Raw genomic sequence first — 16,194 nt, 5'->3', positions numbered from 1 at the left:
TTGACACAAGATCAAGATTGAATAGAGAGGAGAATGTAGCCAGAGCAGGGGTGATGCCCTGGAACAGCCCTGAGGGATGCTGGGATTGGAGGGCATAAGAAGAATGGATAATAGGGTTAGGAGGAGTAAGGGAGAAATGGAAAGATGAAAGGTTGTGATCAGATAAAGGAATTTCCTAGTTTATGAACATGGAAGTGGAGCATTATTTGACCAGCTGAGGTAGACCAGGGAAGTATGACTAGAATGAGGAAAGGGAAAGTTAGAGTATATGAAGGGTATGTGTGCGTGTGTGTGTGTGTGTGTGTGTATATATATGCACACATACACACATACATATACACATGTATACACATGTACATACACACATACATGTATACACATGCATATATATTTAAAGATATATGTTGAAGTCCCCTAGAATAAAGGAAGAAATTAGAGTGGGGAGCAGAAGTATGAACCAGGTACTGAACTCATTGAGAAAGGAAGGAGAGTGTAATGGGGTGGGGGTTCGTAGATAACAGCTAGCAGAATCTGAATTGGGTGACAAATTTAAATGGAAAGATCTTCAGAGGAAGAGACATTGATGAGTGATGAGGGTGAAGGGAGCCTTTAGAAATGTCAGTAGGGAGCTAGGAGTAATCTGACAACACCACCACAACCAGTGAGTCAGGGATATGAGAGAAAGTGCTGAAGAGGGTAGCAAGGACAGCAGTATCATCAGAAGGGAGTCAGGTTTCAGTGAATGCCCAAAAATGGAAGGAGTGAGAAAGGAAGATGATTAAATGTAGGCAGGCATTGCAGGGAACATAGTGTAAGGGACAGGCAAAACTGTAACATTGGGGATGGTGTAGGGTTAAGGGAGTTTGGGATGAGGGAGCAGACAGCTAAGGTTGGGGAGAGAGATTTCTTTTTTATCAGCTAGAGATTCAATATCATAGGGATGGGGAAAGTAGGAGGGAATGGGTGTATGCTTACTACTGAGCAATACATCTAGGCAGAATTACTGAGAGGGTCTGTTGATAGAGACAAGTGATTAGAAGGTTCAAGGTCAATGTATATATTGGCATAATCTGCTAAATTCTTGTGAATTGGGACAAAACTAGTAGTATTGTGGCCTTAGTCTTGTCAAGTTGGGAAACCTGGAGAATGAATGAATCAATAAATAATAATTAAGCACCTACTATGTGCCAGGCACTTTCTCAAACTCCTCCCTTCCCAATTCCAAGTAAGTCAGGGGTTGGGGGGAAGGGAGGAGTTGGTAGCACAGCTGATCATTAACAGCATTTTAAAAGAACAGGGTGATGGAAATAGCAATGTTGAAAGGGGGTGACAATATAGGTAGCACACCCAGAATACTATAGCTCTTTGGGAGTGATGTTGGGGTGGAATAACAAATGCATTTCCAGCAAGATGGGCACATTCCCATGATTCCAAGCTACTTAGTGAGGCTTCCAGGGGTGGGGCTTCCAGAAATGCTGATTATTTCCCTGATGTCACTAAGAAGTAGGACTTAGAGCAGGGAAGAAACTGATGATTCCTGCCTTTCCCCCTCCACCTAAAATATCACTAATTGGATTCCCTGGACCTTCTTTAATCTCCAAGTATGGAAGATTTTAGGTCTACCATATCATACCATTCATTCAGTCAATCAACAAATTCTTATTGAGTCCTTGCGTTGTGCAAGCAAGTTGGCCAATATTTGACTCAGGGCAAATATTTTACTACAACAGTTTGTTACCAGTGAGAATCAATGATGGGAATCAAGGAAAATACAGACCATCATCTAAGCAATATGAGAAACTGGATTGGGAGTAATGAGGGGAGTAATGAGGAGGTCAGGGAGTGGCTCTCTTATTAAAATTATCTCCTGCCTCCTCAGTAGGGCTCTGGACTGACCCAAGGACACAACTCAGGCAGGGCTTGCTGGAAGGGAAGTGGGGTCTTCTAGACTGGAATAAACTTGTATTTTCTCCCTCCTCCACTCTAACTGACCTCCCTGGTTTTGATTAAATTGCAATTAAAATCCTCTCTTATATAGGAAGCCTTCCCTAAACCCTTAATTCCAGTTCTTTCCTCTTTAGCCTGTACATAGCTTGTTTTTTATATATTCCCCGCCCCTCCACCCTCCCCAATGTTGGCTCCCCCATTAGATTGTAAGTTCCTTGAGGATAGAGACTGTCTTTTGCCTCATTTTGTATCCCCACTGCTTTAGCTCATTGAGGACAGACATTGTGCATCCTATTTGTCTATCTCCCAACACTTAGCTCAGTGATTTTTGCATTTAATAGGCACTTAACAATCATTTGTTGGATTGAAATTATTAGTCAGAAGAATAATGAAATTTTTAAAAATCTTTTCATTTAATCTGGACCTGGCATTATGTAAACATAGCCTTGGAAAAACCAGGGCAAGAAATGTTGCAGAGGTTATGGGCAGATATAGGCACCAATGCATTCTTAGAGAAGTTTTTAATTGATCCAAATGTTGCATTTAGTTCCGAGCTACAAGAAAAACTGCTCTAAATATTTTTGTACATATTGGTAATTTCCCTTTTACTTTGACCTTTGGGGGTTTATGCCTAGTAGTGCTATCATTAGTATAGTACCAAATTTCTTTCCAGAGTGGTTGGACCAAGCAAGAGGATCTCGACCACCAATTCACCAGTCTGAGAATTTGTCATCCAGAAAGTGTTGCATATACAACATGCCATCCTGTTTAAATTAGCCTTAAAATGTATTATTCAAAATCCATAAAACCAAGTCTATAAGAAATTGAAATAATTAAACTTTTTCATTTTTAATATTTTTCCAATTACATGTAAAAAGAATTTTAACATTCATTTTTTACAATTTTGAGTTCAAAATTCTTTCCCTTTCCCTTCCCCTAATAATTAAACTTTCAAGTGATGTTTTGTAGGTATATAGTATTTATATTTCTAAAGTTATTAAAACTGAAAACTGCATTAAGACTCTTCAGACATTTTATAAGTATAAAATATTTATAAAGACACTTTTTAGAGTAGCTAAGAACTCAAAACAAAATGAGTGTCCATCAGTAAAGGAATGATTAAATAAATCATACTATACATATGTAATGGAATGTTATTATACCTTAAGAAATGACAAATACCAAGAATTTGGAGAAAATTAGGAAGACACATCAGATAATCAGCAAACATTTATTAAGGGCCTACTATGTACCAGGCACTATGCTAAGTTCTGGAGATACAAAGAAAGGCAAAAAAAAACCCCAAAAACCCCAAACCAATCTTTCCTCACAGTGTAATGGGAGAGTCAATATGCAAACAACTATGTGCGAACAAGCTATATACAAGATAAGTTGGAGATGATCAACAGGGGAATGAAGGTACTAGCATTAAGGGAGATCTGAAAAGACTATATGAACTGATGCAAAATTAAATGATCAGAACCAGGAGAACAATTTATATGCTGACCACAGTAATGTATATCAAAACGACATTGAAAGACTTTCAGGGGGCAGCTAGGTGGCGCAGTGGATAAAGCACCAACCTTGGATTCAGGAGGACCTGAGTTCAAATCTAGCCCCAGACACTTGACACTAGCTGTGTGACCCTGGGCAAGTCACTTAACCCTCATTGCCCCCCCCCAAAGACTTTCAAGTTCTGTCTAGTGAAGAAATCAATTGTGATTTCAGATTAGGAAGTATGCCTTCCACCTCTCAACAGATGGGTGGTGATTTAGAGATTAAGAGTGAAGCAGGGGGGGGCAGCTAGGTGGCACAGTGGATAAAGCACCGGCCCTGGATTCAGGAGAACCTGAGTTCAAATCCAGCCTCAGATACTTGACACTTACTAGCTGTGTGACCCTGGGCAAGTCACTTAACCCTTATTGCCTCACCCCCCCCCCCAAAAGAGTGAAGCAAACATTTTCAGGCAGATTTGTTGTACTTGTCCATATAATTATTTCTTCCACATTGGGAAAGTTATGGGTGTGGCACCCCTGTGATCTGAAAAATCCCCATAAATATTTTTGACACTCCCTTCCTACCAGAAAAGAAGTTTGAATTTTTTCCCCTTTTGTATGTGGTACCTTTTATGGGATATCTTTTTTTTTTACAGTACCTTATCCTAAAATTTGGGTTAATATTATACAATATTATACATATATTTTATGTATTTCTGAGTTTCCAAAGTTTTTGTGTCATCTACTGGCCTTCTTGTGTCACCTGCAGCTTCCCCAAAACTCCCCCCACTAATTCCCATTTAATTTTTTATACCTACCCTCAATATATCGAAACTGCAATAGGGAAAGTCCTGATATGGAAGGGATAACTACAATTATTAGTTATAAGCACATGCTATATTTTGGGAAGGAAATGACAGTCAGTAGGAAGTGACAAATATGCAAAAAAAGAAATATCAAAAATTATACATTATCAACAGAATATTTAAAAAAAAAGAAAAAAGGAAAGGAGTAGCAGGGTATTATGGTGAAAGTACAATCAGCAGGGATATGAGATCTTTGACAAGCATATTAGGCCCATTCAGAGGCTAAATTCCTAGAAAGAAGTTTGTAGGAGGCTGCTTCCTTCCCCACCTAGAGAAAGTGCCTAATTTGTTGGCCAACTATCCCATGGCACATTGTATCTTCCTTTTTTCATATCAGGTCTTCCTACCTTCTTTCTGAAGCTGAAGTCAAGTCTAAAGCACTGACTCCAAACAATGGGGGCAGAGTCTGTGTGGTAGGGTGGTAAAAGTGCTGGATTAATTCACATGGGTAGTGGACTTTGGGTGGAAGAGCTGAATTTAAATTTGGTCTCAGCCACTCACTGCTTCTGTGACCTTGGTCAAGTCATTGACTTTTTATGCTTTTGTTTCTTCACTGATAAAATGAGGGTGTTGGACTAGATTGTCTCCGAAGTCCTTTCCCGCTGATCCTAGTCAGGGACACCCTGCCCTGAGAAGGAACATTTTTTTCCCAGAACTGGGTGGAAGCGCATTCTTGGAATCCCGTTGGGCAACTAGGGTGGGGGGGAAGAATGCTGTTTCCGACATCCTCAGGAGCCATCTGCCAAGCCAGACGCTGAGTTGGCATCTTCTTTGGTGGCAGAGGATGTTCCACCCACGGCAGGGGTGGGGAATGGTGACCATCCAGAAGGGCTAGAAAGATCCAACTACTTGATCAAAAGCTGAGAATGGCAGCAGGAAAATCCACTTCGTTGAGAGAAACAAGATTACTTATATTTCATTATTTCTCTCACTTGTTCCTAGAATATGGGCCAGATTGTTTTTAAAAACCTTGTTTTAGTATTTGTTTTAGTACTTAGTATTAGCTCTGAAGGCTATACTATCAGGAAAGAGAGAATAAAATGTAATTTTTTTCCTCAGCAAATGGTCAGTCTCAAATTACAGTACTCCCCCTTCCTCCTACCCAAACACACTCCCCTGAGCAAGTCTGCTGGAATTTGAATTTGCAAGCAAGAAGATCTGAAATATATGATTGATATATGCCTCTAAACTCACTCCTCTTACTTGTAAGGACAAATACCTATGACTCATAGGTGAATACCCCTTCGCCCCTCCATATACTCTCTACTAGAAGCCTTGATGCCTGATTCTGAAGATTTGCCCCAAATCCACTACTGGTTTCTTTAACATTACATTGCTCCATTAATTTATTTTGCGTTCTCATCATTCTAGCTGCAGGTGGACAATCCAAGGAAGCAGAAAGCAGAGAGGAAAATGTGCTGATAGTTTAACAAAAAAGCTAAGGTCCCAGGGAGTCAGGTGTAAAGAACAATGGACAACATCCACTCCAAAAAGTCAGGAACTGTAGTCTAGGCACTGGAAATACTCAGAAAAAAGGAACCCCAAAACCTGATCTTTCTCTTAAAGGGTTCATATTCTACTGGAGAAAAAGACATCTTAGAACTGTTAGTGATCTTTTCCCCCCTTAGTTACCTTGTATATACCTAGTATTGTACATGGAATATCATTCCAGCAAAATGTTAAGGCAGAATGCACTCCACATGATAATACTTAAATACCAGGTCAGTAGGGAAGAGAATCACAGTTCAGGTTATGTCTTTTCTCTCAAAAAAGTTCCCTAAAGACCTGCTGACAGTGGGTGGAGGGCTCCATTGCTGTCAGGCATCAGCAAACTGTGTCCCCTCTCTCTCTCTCTCTCCCCTGAAAGGTGTAATGCCTCTCTCTACCAAAGTAAAATCCCCAGGATGTTAAGAAGAAATTATAGGAACAGGTGAGACAGTGGCTTTCTTTGCCTCCCTAGAAACACACACACACACACACACACACACACACACACACATTAACCACTGAGTAAATGCCTAACTACCCTATGGCAAAGTCCCACCCTACTTGGGTGGAGGGTGGTGCTGGTAGAGGGAGAGACTTGGGGGGACCCATCTGAGTAAGCAAAGGAGAGCAGAATTACCACAGATCAGCTCCTTGTCTCCTTTGTTTAGAAACATGACTCGCAGATGACTTCAGTGAATTTGCATACTGCCTTTATTGTCTCTGGATCAAGTTAAGGCTGGAAGGCTAGAGAATTTCTCTATGACTAACGGAAGCCAAAAAAGCAATCTTGGTCTTTCATACCTTTTCCAGCAAGGTGGGAGTGATCTCACTATTTGTAAAGCCCAGCCCTTCCCCACCTGCAAGTTCATCTTCGTGCACTGACCCAACCCTATTTGCTCAATATATAAAGCCACTGCTAGGCTCTCAGTCTCACACAGTCCTTCTCCTCTCCTCTGGCCCTCTTTACCTTTAACTTCCTTTCTTCAGCCTCCTCATTTTTGAGCAAAACCAAGCTACTATCATGTCTTGTCAGTCTTCAGTCAGGATTCAAAGAAGCGGCCGGAGTGGCTTCAGTGCTAACTCCGCCATCATCCCTGGCATCGCCCGGTCAGGCTTCAGCTCTATGTCTGTGTGCCGTTCCGGGGGCAGTGGTGGCTTTGGAAGGGCTTGTGGAGTCTCTGGGGGAGCTGGTTTTGGCAGCCGAAGCCTTTACAACCTAGGGGGGTCCAAGAGGATCTCCATCGCAGGGAGCAGAGGTGGATTCCAGAGTGGATATGGTGGAAGAGTGGGAGGTGGATTTGGTTACAGCAGTGGAGTCAGTGGTGGCTTTGGATTTGGTGGTGGAGCTGGCTTTGGTGGAGGCTATGGAGGAGCTGGGTTTCCTGTCTGCCCACCTGGTGGCATCCAAGAAGTCACTATCAACCAGAGTCTTCTGACTCCCCTCAACCTGCAAATTGACCCCACTATCCAGAGGGTGAGGACTGAAGAGAGGGAGCAGATCAAGACCCTCAACAACAAGTTTGCTTCCTTCATTGACAAGGTAAGACACAAAGATATTTCCACCATCGGTATTTCAGAGTTTCCTGAAAATCAGTGGCTAGCTCTTTGTACTTAACTTGATGACAGAGAGGGACTTGGGAATGAGAGAGAAGAGAGAGACTCAAATTCTCTTTGCTTTGGGAAGCTTGCCCAACAGATGATTACTGAAAGGGATAACAACATGCCTAAGTTGTTCAATTTCTTCGAAACATTTCCTCTTCTTTATGGATGGAGAGAATTCTCAGCTGTCAAGAACCCACGTGGGAAGGACAAGTTAAAATACGGATTGTTCTTTCATTGCTGGAATATGAGAGGGAGTGGTGAGAAATTTTTATTGTGAGCCAATAATAATTGAGCTCCCATTGCATAGTAAGGCAGCATGGTACAGAGAAACTTCAAACCCAACTGGGAGTCAGAGGACCAGCATTTGAATCCAAGTTCTATTATGTATAACCTGTTGTGTGATCTTAGGCAAGACATTCTTTTTGAGTCTCAGGATCCCCAGCTATAAAAGGAGGGGATTGCATTGGAGGACTGCTAAGATTCCTTTCACCTTTAAGGCTATGATCACTCCTATCCTATTATAAGAGGATACATGTAAAACAAAAGATATTTTCAATTCACTCGAGCATCATCATGATGGGAAGGGCAACAAATTCTTGGACACTTTCAAAACATAGAAATGAACTGAAATAACTATTGCTTTCAATCAGAGGCCTAAAAGGGTTCTATATAAGGGATTCCTGCATTGGGTGGGAGGTGTGACTAGCTGTCCTCTAAAGTTACTTCTAACATTAAGATTCTAGGACCAGGGGGCAGCTAAGTGGTGTAGTGGATAGAGCACCAGCCCTGGAGTCAGGAGTACCTGAGTTCAAATCTGGCCTCAGACACTTAAAACTTACTAGCTGTGTGACCCTGGGCAAGTCACTTAACCGCAATTGCCTCACTAAAAAAAAAAGATTCTAGGACCAGCTTTGTACCCTGGTGGATAAATTGTCTTCTTAAATTCAATTACAGCTAGAAAACTAAAGTGATGAGGTAAAGGAGAGATATTTAAATCTGTTGATAGAGTTGGTGACTAAGTGACCCCCACAGTAAAATGAGGGGTTACCAGTATAATCTGAGTAGAGAATTGCCATGGTCAAAACCTCTTTTCACAATACAACACCACAAGGGTTTGCTGGCCTGCTAGAATTTGGGAAAGGTCATGCAACCATTGATGACATTATTGTCTTCTTCTACTGACTTCCACCAGCTCAGGAAATGCTTTATGGGACTGACTTTCTCCTCTGTTCTCCAGGTGCGATTTCTTGAACAACAAAACAAAGTTTTGGATACCAAATGGACACTGCTCCAAGAGCAGGGCACCAAGACTGTGAAGCAAAATTTGGAACCATTGTTTGAGACCTATATTAGCCAACTCAGGGGACAACTGGACAAAATCATAAGTGAGAAAAGTTTTCTGGATGCTGAGCTGAGAAACATGCAAGATCAAGTGGAGGACTCTAAGAACAAGTAAGTGAGAGCTGATTGCACAAGACAAGGGCTACATTAGCCAAGAGAAAAAGTGTGGGAGTCAGTTCCCTGAAGGATGAAGACCAGGAAGAAGGAGGAAACTCCCAGTGTCCGGATCACAAAAGATTCATAGAGGAGGGAAATACCTCATATTGTTCCATAGCATCCCCGAGAGGACAAAATGAGGGTGGTAGAGTAGTAAAGAAGTTCAGAGATCACAACTCCATCTCCTAAATGTCCTAGCATGCCCTGTGTGAGTTCACCTGTCCATATCAATGAAAGGAGACTCATGGTCCACATGGGAAGAGTTCATTTTGTGGGAGACCTTGGATTTGAGGCTGGTTTCCTCCTGCCTTATTGGTCATTGGCTCAACCATATTTCCTTACTTCTTCTACCCAGGTTTGAAGATGAAATTAACAAGCGCACAGCAGCAGAGAATGAATTTGTGACACTAAAGAAGGTGAGTTGATTGATTCTAGGGGACAGGCTGCAGAAGGAGGAAGTCTGTGCCCAAGTAAACATTCTGGGTTTGACTGTAGGAGAAAGGAGCTCCCATTAACTGATTTTTCATTCTGTTTTCCCCATCCAGGATGTCGATGCTGCCTACATGAATAAGGTTGAATTGCAGGCCAACGCAGACTCTCTCCAAGATGAGATCAGCTTCCTCAAAGTCTTATATGAAGCAGTAAGAATTCTACCTTTATTCTCCAAAAAGTTGTTTTTTTTTAATGGAAGAGGTGCCAAAGGAAGCATTCTTAATATTCAATGAGTAAAACTTTAATCCTGGTATCTCAAATACATTAGGTTCTGAAACTTCACCCAATAAAGGTTTGGGGTAGGGGACCTATTGGAGAATTCTCAGATCCCCTGAGAATGTTTCATACTGACTAGAAATGATACAACTGTTTGTCTCTGTCCTCCAGGAACTGTCCCAGATGCAAACCCACATCTCTGACACCTCTGTTATTCTGTCCATGGACAACAACCGCTCTCTGGATCTGAATAGCATCATTGCTGAAGTCAAGGCTCAGTATGAAGATATTGCTCAGAGGAGCAGGGCTGAGGCTGAGTCCTGGTACCAGACCAAGGTGAGATAAGGGGGCAGTAGCTGGGCTGTTTGTAATCCCCATCCTAACCTGCCAGAATGCTGAGGGCAGCTTAGAGTCCTGTCCCACCCCCTTCTTCATTTGAGAAATAGAACATTGTGATATGAAAAACCACCCACCCTAATAGCTGGATTATGAAGTATAAGCTGAAAGTGTCCTAGAGAACATTTAGAGAGAATCCCACGGAGAAACACGGAGACAATTTGGGAAGCATTTTGGGTGTGATGCTGATGCTATCTTATCTCTGTCTCTTCCTTTTTCTGTCCCATTAGTACGAGGAACTGCAGATCACAGCTGGCCGCCATGGGGATGACCTCCGCAACACCAAGCACGAGATCTCTGAAATGAACAGAATGATCCAAAGGCTGAGATCTGAGATCGATAACGTCAAGAAGCAGGTAGGCTCTAGCCATTTTTCTGGGCCACAACTGCACTTCCTTTCTGGACATCTTCATCATTGTTACCATGATAACTCAGTCTATATAGCATGGTAGGAGCTACCAAGCTCTTTCCTCACAACTAATTTACCCATATGACTCCAGCGATTAATGAGCCTCTTTATTCTAAAGCCCTGTCTTTACTATGCCTGGCCCATCTCCCACCAGTTGCCATTCATTTCCACTTTTAACGTGACTAACACAGAACAGCATTAAATTAGGGCTTGCTAATAACAAGGACCGGTGGTAGGGAGAAGAGCTGGGATTGATGATTTCCAGCTGCTTTCCTAATTGTTTTGTGCCATAAGCCTCCATCCCAATAGAAAGGAAGAAAAAGTAAGATCCCTTTCTTTCCCTGCAGTGTGCTAACCTACAGAATGCCATTGCTGAAGCCGAGCAGAAGGGTGAGATGGCCCTCAAGGATGCCAGGACTAAATTGGAAGAGCTGGAAGCTGCCCTGCAGAGGGCCAAACAGGACATGGCCCGCCAGCTACGGGAATACCAGGAGCTGATGAACGTCAAACTGGCGCTGGACATTGAGATCGCCACCTACAGGAAGTTGCTGGAGGGAGAGGAATGCAGGTGGGTACTTGTTCTCTGGGGTTTGGGCAGTGGGTCACCTCAGGCATCCAGGCACTGAGCAGAACCTCAGGAACATGGAGCTCTTTTTGAGAAAACGCAGAGTGAATTGGTTACCCTCTGGGCCACTGGGGAAACTTCTGGGATCATGCCACTTTGTTGTGAGTTCAGTCTTCTGAAAAATAATCTTTGGTTTTCTTCCCACACAGACTGAGTGGAGAGGGTGTTGGACCAGTCAATATCTGTAAGTACCTTTAATTGTTCTCCTCACTTCTGCTTTTGCTTCTCCGTAACTTTCTGACTTAGTGGGGTCTCAATTTGTATTTTTTTCCATTCCTTCCACAGCTGTCGTGAGCTCCACAGTCTCCAGTGGGTACGGCAGTGGCAGCGGTATCGGCTCTGGCAGTGGTTTTGGTGTGGGTGGAGGAAGTGGTTATTCCTATGGTAGTGGCGGCAGCTACAACATGGGAGGAGGGCTCAGCGTTGGAGGTGGCTTCAGCAGCAGCAGTGGGAGAGGCAGCAGCACCAGTGTAAAGTACACCACGAGCACATCTTCCAGCAGGAAGAGCTACAAGCACTAACGTGTCTACCAGATCCTTGGCTCCGGAATGCCTCAAGCTCTTTCTCCTGTTCCTAACCCTTAGCATCAAGGGTGCTATCCTTCTGGCTCCTGCAGATGTTAGGGTTGGTTTCTAGACACCCACTCCCAACCTTTGGTCTTTTCTTGCACTCAGGGTTGGGTCCAAGATTTTAAATGCCACATTTTCACCCACTGAATTATATTAATTGAGTGTGAACTTCCAATAATAAAATTGTTGAGAATATCAGTGGGCAAGGTCACACAAGTTCTAGATGACCCTCCTGTCTAGCTATCAGAATATCCACCTATTGTCTATAAGTTTCTAAGTTTGAGGCCTTGGAAAAATGCCTAAGTGGTCTTTTTAAGAACAGACACTCACTTAGGGCCTGAAAGAAGCATTGCGTACTTGGCCCCTTTCAGCTGGCCATCCCGAACTGCACATCTCTATGTGCTCAAAAAGAAGTGGTGCTGATGTTTTCTTGCAGTGTCCCTGAAGGCAGAGGTGATGATAGAGGCAGATAGAATACTGAAACTGTATCCCTGTGGCATATTTCTTTGGTCCCTTCCACCTCTTATACTTGTCTAATAAAGCAGATTTATAATATGTACTGATATTGTCTGGAGTTGCCTTTGTACTAAATTGGTGGTTGTCAAACTTTTAAAAATCTCTATCCTCTCACTCAGAGAAGACTCTAGTCCAGGAATTCTGGTCCTCAAGGGTCAATAGACAGATTTCGGGGTGGGGGGAACATGAATTTGTTTTATTTAAATATTTTATAACTATTTCAATATAATTGGCTTCCTTTGAAATCCTATGTATTTAAAAGTTATTCATTTAAAAATGATATTCTGAGGAAGGTTTATCAAACTTCCATACAAAAAAGGGTTATAAACCCCTGCTCTAGTCAAACTTTCTATAAGATTTGCTGCCAGCATGGGGCTAATGGGCCTTTGCCATGAAGTATTGACACTTAGGGGACAGACTTCTTCCACATCTAGAGAGTGGGCTTCTACCCCAAAACAAGACATCCAGGGAATGACTGTCCTCCCTTATAGTTTGCCTCACATGGTGGATATGTGCCCCCAAGTAGAGCAACTGCTGCCCCCAGCCACCCTGTTTCAGATTGCTGTGTACTTAGGGGGCAGCTAGGTGGTGCATTTGATAAAACACCAGCCCTGGATTCAGGAGCATGTGAGTTCAAATCCCACCTCAGACACTTGACTCTTATTAGCTGTATGACCCTGGGCAAGACACTTAACCCTCATTGACCTGCAAAAATAAATAAATAAATAAATAAATAAACAAACAAATAAATAAATAAATAAATGAATGAATGAATAAATAAATAAATAAATAAATGAATAAATGAATGAATGAATGAATGAATGAATAAATAAATAAATAAATAAATAAATAAATAAATAAATAAAGATTGCTATGTCCATGCTGCCCAGTTTTGATCACCTTCTTCCCCCAAACTGGAGGGGGTTATAGTTCCACTTATCCCTCTACCAGGGGACAGTGCTTCCACCCTGCCTCCCAACTCTAACACTTGGGCTTCTTGTAGCTAGGATTTCTTTTCTTTTAGGTTTTTTTTTCCCTGAGCTGTGACTTTTTTTGCAGGGTAATGAGGGTTAAGTGACTTGCCCAGGGTCACATAGCTAGTAAGTGTCAAGTGTCTGAGGCCGGATTTGAACTCAGGTCCTCCTAAATCCAGAGCCAGTGCTCTATCCACTGTGCCTAGTTGCCCCCCTAGAGCTGTGATTTCACTGGTAAAGAACTCCCAGTGAAAAAACCCTCTCTCTACCAGTGCTGATAGACACTTGTTCTGCAAGTTATAGTCCTGTACATTTGTATGGGGGCACTGGAGAGTTAAGTGAAATCTCTCATCACCCTTTGCAAGTCCCCAATCTCTCTCCTCTAAAGTCCTCTTCAACATGGAGTAGGAGTTACCACAAGATGTCAGGTCTGGAAGGCACCTCAAAGCTATCAATTCCAATGGCAACACCGATATCAATTCCAATGCCAATTCCAATGGACAATAATCCCCTCTATGCCATATCTGATAAGGAGTATTCCCACCCTTGCTTAAAGACCTTCAGAATGGAGAAAGCAATCAGTATGGAACCATGGAAAGAACATTCAGTTTGGAGTCAGAGAACCTGCCTTTGAATCTCTGCTAGGTAGAGCTGCAGTTTTCTTTAGTTTTCTCATCTGTAAAATGAGGGGCTTGGATTCTATGATCTCTAAAGTGCCATGTAAGTCTCAATTTCTGATCCTATGACCTTTCAAGACAGTTCATTCCACTTTGGGATAGTTCTAATCAGGAGTGTTGTTTTTTTTTTCCTTACCTCAACCCTAAATCTATCTCTCTGAAACTTTCACTGATTGTTCCTGATTCTGTCCTCTGGAGAATCAAAGAGCAGTTCTCATCTCTGTCCTTCATGATAGGTTTTAAAATATTTTAAAAATTTAAATATTTACACTTAAAATTTGAATTTTAAGTTCAAATATTGAATACCACCCTCATTGCTAGATCTCCCACTTCTTAGCCATGTGATCTTGGGCAAGTGACTCCTCCTTTCCGAACCTCAGTTTCCACATCTGCTTAAAAAACAACAGTGTTCTATACTAGAAAGAACTCTGGATTTGGAGTCTTAAGAACTGAATTAACATCCTAACTCTTCCACTTGCTAGCTGTGATCTTAGAGAAATCACATAATTTTTTTTTGGGGGGGGGGGAGGGCACGGAGGGTTAAGTGACTTGCCCAGGGTCACACAGCTAGTTAAGTGTCAAGTGTATGAGGCTGGATTTGAACTCAGGTCATCCTGAATCCAAGGCCAGTGCTTTATCCACTGCGCCACCTAGCTGCCCCGAAATCACATAACTTTTTTATCTTCCAACCTCGTTTATTAAACTCAATTTTTTTCTTTCCCCAGGTGAAAGTATTTTGAATTCTGTCTATGCCTTACCACTGCCTAAGGGAACAAACGCAGCTCTTAGGTCATTTTATAGGTTTCACTACCACCTAACAGCGTTCAGATACCTTGAATGACACATAATACTCACATAATCAAGGTCAGTCTTCAAGAACTAAAAGAGAAAGGGGCGGGGGGGGGGGGGGGGGGGGAGAGGCGGGGCTTGGTCACCCTGATCTTATGTCTTGAAGTTTGTTGCCATAGCTACAGGTTTGCTATTCACATCCCTAGCCTCTGACATCCTTTAGGAATGAATGTAACAGAAGTTCACAGTTTCATATACAATTCTTTTTCCTGTTTTTCTTCATTTATTAAAATGCTTGTGTCTGTTGAAAATGAAATTTTAAAATTAGAAAAGAATATTTAAAAATGAAAAAAATGCTAATGTTGGATTTCCAAAGGATTCTGAGCAATTCCCTACATTTGGAATCTGGGAATCTATTCAAGTTTAATTCCCATATGTTCCAGGGAGTTGTGGATGAGAAAAAGATTTGGATTTAAAAGACAGTGATGAAGTAGAAAGAGTCCACCAGCTGGACTTGGAAACAGAAGACCTGGGTTAGTGTCTATGATGTCCAAAGGTTCCTTTCAGATTTAAATCTATATTCCAATAATCCAACAACCTCCCCCATCTAGCTTTGGCTATAGTTGCTGATGTGAAAGAGAAAGGTCTGAGCTGAGTTTTCTTCAACCTCTCCCTTCCTTAGTTTGCCCTCTTGTGGAGCTTCTAGTGAAGAGGGATATCAAAAGTTGAGAAGTAGGACAGAGGGTATATCACCTAACTGGATCATCTGCCTTGAGTCAGGTAGAGTTGACTATAATGTCAATGAGTGATGTCACTACCCTCCTTGGGCAAGTACAGCCAACAATTCAGTCTTCACTGAATATTCAACAACAACTTATGAAGTGTCTACTTTGTTTATAAGGCACTGTTTTGGAAGTTGGGACGAAGGGGTTTTGGCCATAGGAAAAGAAGGATAAGTCTCTTCTCCAGTTTGACACAGTCTCTCCTGTCTTCATAGATCAGTTCTGCTTCTCCTCACAAATTCTACTTTATCCTCTACTTTTATAGGGAGCCTTTCCCAACTATCCTTTTCAGCTCTATATTCCCACTTGGGTATCTAGGTGTATATCTCTTGCCATTGGAGCCAGATGGCTCTGGAGGAGAGAGTGATGTTGGTGACCTTGCACAGGCCTCCCTTATTTAAATCTAATTCACTGCACGTCATGACATTGCCCTGATGTCATGGTCCTCTTCAAGAAAGAAGGACAAACAACAACAACAACAACACTCCCACTTCAACTCTTCATTCCTCAGGGACCTTCACTTAATCCAGAGGATGGCAAGCTTACTAACTGAGTTTGGCATGTGTACACACTAGCGCCAAAAGGACATTGGTTTAGAATCTAGATAACTGTTTTGAAACTTTGCCAGTTATTCACATTATTGTATTCAGGTAGTTAATATATACTTCTAATGCAACCTGAAAGTCATTCAGTCAGCAACATAGTATAAGACTTTCTGTGTGTAGAACCTTGTCCTGAACAATAGGGGGAGACCCAGAAGGTGCTAAGTACTCAACAAATACATGTTGAATTGGGTCTAGTAACAGTCTCTGCCCTTGGAAGGTCCTCACTTTGATGAAGATAAAATACTCAG

At 42.1% G+C, this 16,194-nt stretch overlaps 1 protein-coding gene across 1 annotated transcript; it reads left to right on the top strand.

Annotated features, from left to right (window-relative positions):
• The first annotated feature begins 6,818 nt into the window (after positions 1–6,818).
• Positions 6,819–12,133, top strand: LOC122728198 (keratin, type II cytoskeletal 6A-like). The gene is made up of 9 exons (XM_043966472.1): positions 6,819–7,337; positions 8,637–8,851; positions 9,252–9,312; positions 9,442–9,537; positions 9,776–9,940; positions 10,231–10,356; positions 10,757–10,977; positions 11,184–11,218; positions 11,320–12,133. The coding sequence occupies exons 1-9, from the start codon at positions 6,819–6,821 to the stop codon at positions 11,553–11,555; spliced, it is 1,674 nt and encodes a 557-aa protein (XP_043822407.1). The 3' UTR covers positions 11,556–12,133.
• The last annotated feature ends 4,061 nt before the right edge of the window (positions 12,134–16,194 follow it).

The sequence above is a fragment of the Dromiciops gliroides genome, chromosome 5 (assembly GCF_019393635.1).
Source record: "Dromiciops gliroides isolate mDroGli1 chromosome 5, mDroGli1.pri, whole genome shotgun sequence".
NCBI classification, from domain to species: Eukaryota; Metazoa; Chordata; class Mammalia; order Microbiotheria; family Microbiotheriidae; genus Dromiciops; species Dromiciops gliroides.
This window is presented reverse-complemented; position numbering and strand designations above follow the sequence as displayed.